The sequence below is a fragment of the Brachyistius frenatus genome, unplaced genomic scaffold, assembly GCF_029030835.1.
Source record: "Brachyistius frenatus isolate BFR_SWC_R1_liver_20210118 unplaced genomic scaffold, ASM2903083v1 Contig_3, whole genome shotgun sequence".
Taxonomy (NCBI): Eukaryota; Metazoa; Chordata; class Actinopteri; family Embiotocidae; genus Brachyistius; species Brachyistius frenatus.
Window position 1 is genome coordinate 2,859,670 of NW_027210602.1, and position 7,408 is coordinate 2,867,077.

Below are 7,408 nucleotides of genomic sequence, written 5' to 3' on the forward strand. Positions count from 1 at the left end.
TTTTAATTTATATATGTATGTTTATTACATACATTATATTATCTACGTGACGCATGTTAAAAATATTACGTAAGATAAAAAATAAGTCAACATTAGTTTCACATATGACATGAACAGTTGCTTCCTAGGAGAAAGTCCTGTGTTTGTTAGAGTCCCATGCATAATCATCAGATACTATATTTACTAATCTGAGTGGAGCCTAAATATTGAACTGTCTCAGGAGTAAATAGATCAGCTCAACATTTCACACCTTAGTGGCAGGTTAAATGCTGTTGTTTTTGTTGTTGTTGTTGTTCATAACTTTTATATTTATTCTAACTATTGACCACATAAACAAAACTATGGCATACACGGAACTTTCTACAAACGTACAATTTCGCGGGTCTATTACAGCTCACAGCAGCTCATTCAGCCTCATCTCGACCTGCTCAGTTATTCAGATAACTGTCACTAATGTCAGTAAGAGTGACCGCTAACATTACTCACACACACACACACACACACACACACACACACACACACACACACGCACGCGCGCACACACGCACACACGCACACACACACACACACGACTTACTCTGTTTGTTCTGGTGTTGAAGCTGCTCGACTCCCCCCCCCCCAGAAACCAGCACCGGGTCGGTGTCGTAAGTCCAGGACGGGGATCGCGGCTTTAGCTGGGGTGAGTTCACAGACCTACCGGATAAGCTGTCGACGAAAGTACCGCTGCTTCGTTACCCGCCGCCCCGTCACATCTCCTCCTCACTTCACTCTCCACGCAGACCATTTTGTAAGTGAGCGCTCCTCACTTTTCACTGGAAGTGTTTTTTTTTGTTTTTTGTTGCAAAGGTTTAGAAATAACCTACTGCTACCGGGACTCCCCCCCCCCTCACCCCTCCGACGTGAGCCAATGATGATACTACACTGTGTGACGACGATGATGAGGATGATGATGATGATGATGATGGTGGTGGTGGTGGTGGTCTGTGAGGGCGGAGCAGGCGATGTACTGTAGTTCAGGCTGTTTACTGCCTGTCACGGTGACTGACTCAGGGTTTGCCGCCTCTTCCGTGTTGGTCACGGAAACCTTTTCTTACCCTTAAATGAATCCAAGAGTCTCGAAAGGGAAGCAGAGCCTAACATCCGGTAGTGAGATCAAACTAAGTAGGTACTAAGTACTGCAGAGTACCGTTTTAAGGCACTTTTACTTTCTTTGATTATTACCATTTCCTTGTCCTTTACACCGCTTTCCCACTGCATTTTATATGGAAATATAGTAGGCTACTTTTTTTTTTACTCCAATACTGTACTTTGATTTGCAGGAGTGGAAAGTTGTTCTCAGATGCTTTACTCGATTGCAATTTTGAGATACTTGTACTTTACTCGAGTATTTCCATTTGATGCTACTTTACAGTTTGGAGTTGTACGAACAGTCCACAACCAAAATATATTAAGTTTATTGTCAAGGAGGACTAAAGGAACCAGAAATATTCACATTTACAAAGCTGGAATTTTAGTTTTTTTTGTTCTGTTTTTCATTTAAACTAACTCAAAATGATTATTGGATCATCAAAATAGTTAACAATTCATTTTCTGTCCTTTACCTATCAAGTCAGCTTTCAAAAGGACAACTCATTTAAGTTAACAAGCTTATTTCCTAGAGTAGAGGGCTTCCCTTTGCTTACAGAGTGTACCTTAATAGTTTTATTGGACCTTTATTGGATCTTGTAAATGACATTATATTTTGGACAGTGAACAAATTGGTAGCATAACTGTAACAACTTTAGTTACCAAAAATAGACATCTCTGGCCAACAGACAGTTTTAGGACGCCGCCCCTATCCACAAACGTCAGAACAGCATAGAAGCCCATATATTCAGATTAATTTGCTCATTGGAGCTCACAGACCTACTGATGATCCTCACATGCTTCCTCTTCTGAATTCATTTAACATATTTTTGTGTGAAACCTCAAGGACACAGCTTCTATTTCTCTTGAGGGGGTTTATGTGGACCAAAAACCTAAATCTAATTTGCACCATATTACCACTGGAATGCAAAACTCTCATTTTTGGGAGCAGCGAACTGCATTTCACAGTTGACCATGAATACTGAATATTTTCTAGACATGCAGAGGGAAAGCTCTGACCTTTGCTGCACTGACTACACTTCACATAAAAGTGTGACAAAGGAGCACAAGCTGGAAAGGTGTGTAGAGTTTTGCACTCCATTATTTTTAAGTTTGAAAATCAGCCCTAATGTCTCAAAGCCTTTACCACAAGGACATCGGGATTTGAAAATGGAACATGGTTATATAGCACAAATGTAAATAAATAACACAAGGTCTTTTCTCAATTGACAAAATATTACAATTTGTCTCTGTGGATTCACTCCATCAGTTTATTGTATTGCAAATGTAATTAATGGGAGATAAACAGTTGGAAATTATTAACTGAAAATACACTTTGAAAAACTAAGTAAAATGAGACAGTCAGCCATTTGCAGTTTCCAAAATATGTAAATATATCAACCTTCCCATAGGCACTATGTCTGTGAACTGAGAGGAAGTTTCAGTAAATTGAGCATTAGCACTCCCCATGTGGGTACTTTTAGCATTGCACTCGTTTTTTGCTGCTGAAAATAATATCAATGATTTGCAGATTCTTTCCTTTTGGAAAAGTCGAAATTCATTCATACTATATTGTTTCGGGACTGCTTGCTTCTGTCAAATCCCGGATGAATAAGGCAGTGAAGGAGTTAAATAGTTCACGTGCTTCCTGCGTAACACACACACACGAACAAACTGCCCATATTTGAGCTCCTCAGCAGAAAGCGGATGGAGGTCGGGAAAGGAAAGATTCATCTCATCCTCCTGCATGTGTAAACTGTGAATGTTTTTGTTTTTTTTCTTGTCATTAACGGTGGTTAAACTGTCAGGGAGCCGAGAAAAGCCGCCTCTCTCTCACTCACAGGATCCATCATTACGGGATGAGCCTGCAGTATAATGAGGTGGGTCTGGATCGTTATGTCCATGTGTGTTCTTGCCAAAGTATTTAACTTATTAGATATTAAACTGAAAATGTGAACACCTCATGATGATGCATCATCATGTATGTGGGAATTGTCATTTGGCTGTAAATCATTGCTGTAGCCAAGTTTTTACGTTGAAATTGCACCAGATATGAGAAAAAAAAAAAAAAAAAGGCCCAGAGCCTTTTTGAAAATAGAGTTTAATGAAAAATGTGTAAGTGCTGTCCATATAGACCATTATGGAATACCACAGCCAAATCTATGTCGCTCACAACACATCCGTATTCACACAATAACTGTGCTCTCACTGTTGTTTTAAATCTAGACAGACCATCATGTCTAGCTTCTCTGACACTCTTCAGCTTAGTTTACCCACCCGTGGGGACTCCATCCTTGGCAAAATGAATGTTCTCAGAGAAGAGCGCCGCTTCTGTGACATCACACTCATCCTCGCGGGTCCACAGGGCCCCAACGCTGAGCCTCTCTGTTTCCACGGTCACAAAGTGGTGCTTGCAGCCTCCTCAGACTTCCTACGTGACCAATTCCTGCTCCACGAAGGTCGGGCAGAGCTGAGTGTGGATGTAGTTTCCAGTGCGGAGGTTGGCGAGACACTGCTCCTGTCCTGCTACAACGGGCAGCTCGAGGTGCAACTTAAACTTCCATACTGCTTCTCTGATCACAGACCACAATACAACCAGATTTATCTCAGTTAGATACTCTTGTACAGCAGGTATTTTTGTTGTACGATCAGGAAAAGAACAGCATCAAGAGTTATACTGCTAAAACAAAGTGTGCATTATACACTACAATGGGAACTGTATTGAGTGGATGTAGTTTTGTTCTTGAATCCAAATTCAAAGTGTGCAAGTGAAAGTTAGGCTTTTTGGTTATTTTTTGAAAATTATTATTTCATTTTTTTCATTGGCTTTTCTATTACTATGTTATTCAGGTCCCTGTGAAAGAGCTGGTGAGCTACCTTACCACTGCCAGCGCACTCCAGATGAGCCAGGTGGTGGAGAGGTGTGCCCAGGCCCTCTCCCGGTACCTCCGTCCCGCCCTGGCTTTCCTAAAACTGGAGAGCCTTTCAGAGAAGCAAGAAATCCATCAGTTCGACAGCAACTCGGCAAACACCAGCTTCGAAAATCAGATGGAAAAGGATACAGCCCAACCTGGCACTAGCATCCAGGAAGCAACTACCAATGAAGGGAGAGCAGCAGTGATTCAGTCTAAGCTGAGGGTCAGCCAAGAAGCGGAGGTGGATAGTCAAGGACTGAGGGAGATCAGAGAAGATAGGAAGGTTGTGAAAGCAAAAATAGAGCTATCTGAAGCAGCAGCATATGGTCTTGACATGGTAGAGTCAAAAGAAGGTGTAGACAGTCAACCTTTTCTTACAAACAACTCATTATTTCCTGTTCACCACAGTACAGATACTTCTGAGTGCAAGCTGCACCCTCCTGCAGTTTTTCAAGACCTCTTTTCCTCTACAGCCTCCACGATGAGAAGAATTTCTGCAGCCCATGAAAAACTGGTGGAAAGCTCCCAGAACCAACATAAACAAGAGGCAGAAGAGGAGACCACGGACGCAGTGGCAGCTCAACTTCAACAAGATGAAAAGCTGATGGCCTCCAATGTGTTTTGCTTCTCTAGAGCACATCTTCTAAAGAGTGATTTCACCACAGAGGATTCAGACAGCGTGTTGGTCCAGAGGCCGTACCTGTGCAGGAGGTGTGCCAAAGTCTTCCAGCACCTGGAGAGCTACGTGGGCCACCTGAAGGAACACAGGCAGTACCTCTGTTTGGTCTGCGGCAAAGGCTTTTCTCAGAAAACTAACCTGACTCGCCACATACGCGTCCACACTGCTGTCAAGCCTTTCAGATGCCCGCTGTGCCACAAGACATTCACCCAGAAGGCCATGCTGCAAGACCACCTCAAACTGCACACTGGGGACAGGCCCCATAAGTGTAACTACAGCACGGTGCACCTTGCCCACAAGGCAGGCCTCCAGTGCCACCTGGGGGAGAGTCGTGGTAAGAGTAGACTGCAAAATGTGCAGGAGGAGGCTGTGGACTGCCAGTGAAGGAGCAGGTTGACCATGAATCTCAGAATTGGGGGGGAAATAAACAAAAAAATATTTCTTAGAGTTACTTTTTTTTTTTTTTTTTTTTAATACATTTTGGCAAATGCTGCTACACCAGCTACTTTCATCCTGAAAATTGAGAATTAAAGTGTTCACTTTACAACATCTGACATCTTTTTTTGCTTGTAATTGTAATTATAGAGGGTTGAGGTGGACAATTATTTCCAACAACTCTGGCACAGCTTCAGCAAATGTGACGTGTACAGATTGCAAAATGTGTGCCTCTGTTCACTGTACAACCAAAGATTCCTCTGCTCTACCAAGAAGATCAGCTATGATGTAAAATGTTTACTGGAGATTTAGCAAAATTATGCTGTAACGTTGCTTGTATTTGTTGAAAAATGAAATAAAAAAGGCTTTACTGTTTTAAAAGACAATTTCACGCGAAATAAATGGTGATTTATGGAACAATAAATAGATGGAGAGGGTTCACAGACAAACCTTGCTTCACCATTCGACCCCTCTGAAATTGTGTGCAGCTCACTGAGCATGACTCTATAAGTGAGTGGGTTTTCCCGCATGGCTCAGAGGTTTTCCTTGCTCTCTCACGCCTTTCACATTTCTCCTTCTATCCTTCAGTTATCCTTTCGGCCCAGAAATGTCATCGCAACTCATCTCACTGAATGGAACGCTGGCCAGTGGGCCTCTAAAACACCGCAGGCTCTGCGTGCAGACAAACGAGGAGTGCATGGTAGGGTGTGTATTCAGTACAGACATTCATGCTAATGTATTTTTGTGTGCCACAGTCAAAGATATAATGAAGCATTTGTAGTGCGTACTTCCTAACTATGAACAAAAGCCATTCTTTTTGTGTAATGAAATATTGAAGGGCTCGGCCAAAACACTTAATACACCATGGTTTGATCATGTGATCCAATGATGTCAGATCCTCTTAAAATTCCATTTAAGCAGTATCCAGTATCGTCTCTCCCTGAAGTAGGTCAAAAATACATACATGCACATATGCACGCACAGACATCATGAGTAAAAGTGGGTTTTGGGGCACCTCCATTATGAATGAGAGACTGAGAGGTATGCCGTATGAGGAGGATGAGGGCAACAGGGAAGATAGAGGAGTAGAGCTAGATACAGAGACAGGGATGAAAAGAGTGATAAAAGTGATTAAAATATGAAAATGATAGGGGTCCACGCAGCATTGAGGACGAAGATGCAGGCAATTCAAGCTGATGACCTAATTTTATACCATTGGACATTTGTGTGAATTTTGTCATAATTAGCGCATGAGTTCTTGAGTTATGGCCCCAAATGTTTTTTGTTTTTGTTTTTGTGAGGTCACAATGACCATTATAAAGCACGTCTCGTAAATACTTTTGCTTTCAGTCAACAAAAAGTGGTGCAACAACACTTTTTTTGGCCCAAGAAGAAGATAGGGCATGCAATTCTACAAGCTCCGGAAAGTTTATGACATGTTTAAAGCACACACTCTCCAATACGAATCAGGTGGTAAATGTGAATCATACTATGTCCTCATAATTAGTACAGGCTCATCTGTTCTCAGCATGTAGATCTCCTTGGAGAAAAGTCTGAATTATGACTTCAGTGTGGCCCAAACATAAACACTGGCGGTAAGGCATCTGTGGCCAGTGAGCATGTAAAATACTACTGAGATGCCACACTAAGCCATTATAAACTACAAGGTAAAGCAATATCCAAGTAATAGGATTTCAACTTGATAGGTTAGTCTCTGCCACCCACGTGGTCCATCATTTTATTGACCATGACAGTACATAGGCCCATATGCTCTATCAGTGCTATTTGTTGAACAGCAAAAAGATACAAAATAACTGGATCGTATTTTACATGTTTAAATAGCCTATATTCACGTGAAACAGACTTTCTGCTTTTTTTTTTTTTTTTTTGCATTAGCCCGAAGCAGCAATTTAAGCATAATTTTCAAGCTTTTCTAAAAGAGTTAAAATCACGTTTAGTGGTAGGTTTTGGAAGTGTGAACGGAATATTAAAAGCAGACTGAGTTCAAACAAACTGTTTCTTCTGTTCCTCCACTTCTCTGAACGTAGAGCTGCAAAAAAAAAAAAAAAAAAAAAAAAAAACCAGCAAGCGGGAACTGCGTGTGTTTATGTGTGTGAACTTCCTCTTGACAGACGCACTTGCCGAAGCGCATCCTCTGCTGCGCTGCCTCTCGGTCTGTTCCTTTAAAACCAGACAGCCCACGCCTCGAAAAGCGGCTTGTTCCGGCTTGCCTCTTTACATCTTTTTTTATCCT

At 41.8% G+C, this 7,408-nt stretch overlaps 2 protein-coding genes across 2 annotated transcripts in view; one reads left to right on the plus strand and one right to left on the minus strand.

Annotated features, from left to right (window-relative positions):
- jak2a (Janus kinase 2a) overlaps positions 1 to 7,408 on the minus strand; it is a 36,294-nt gene that overhangs the window by 28,643 nt on the left and 243 nt on the right.
- Positions 1,096 to 5,540, plus strand: LOC138623463 (zinc finger and BTB domain-containing protein 26-like). Its single transcript, XM_069703019.1, has 4 exons — positions 1,096 to 1,161; positions 2,934 to 3,005; positions 3,352 to 3,670; positions 3,976 to 5,540. Exons 2-4 carry the CDS (start codon positions 3,001 to 3,003, stop codon positions 5,101 to 5,103), a joined length of 1,452 nt encoding a protein of 483 aa, XP_069559120.1. The 5' UTR covers positions 1,096 to 1,161; positions 2,934 to 3,000; the 3' UTR covers positions 5,104 to 5,540.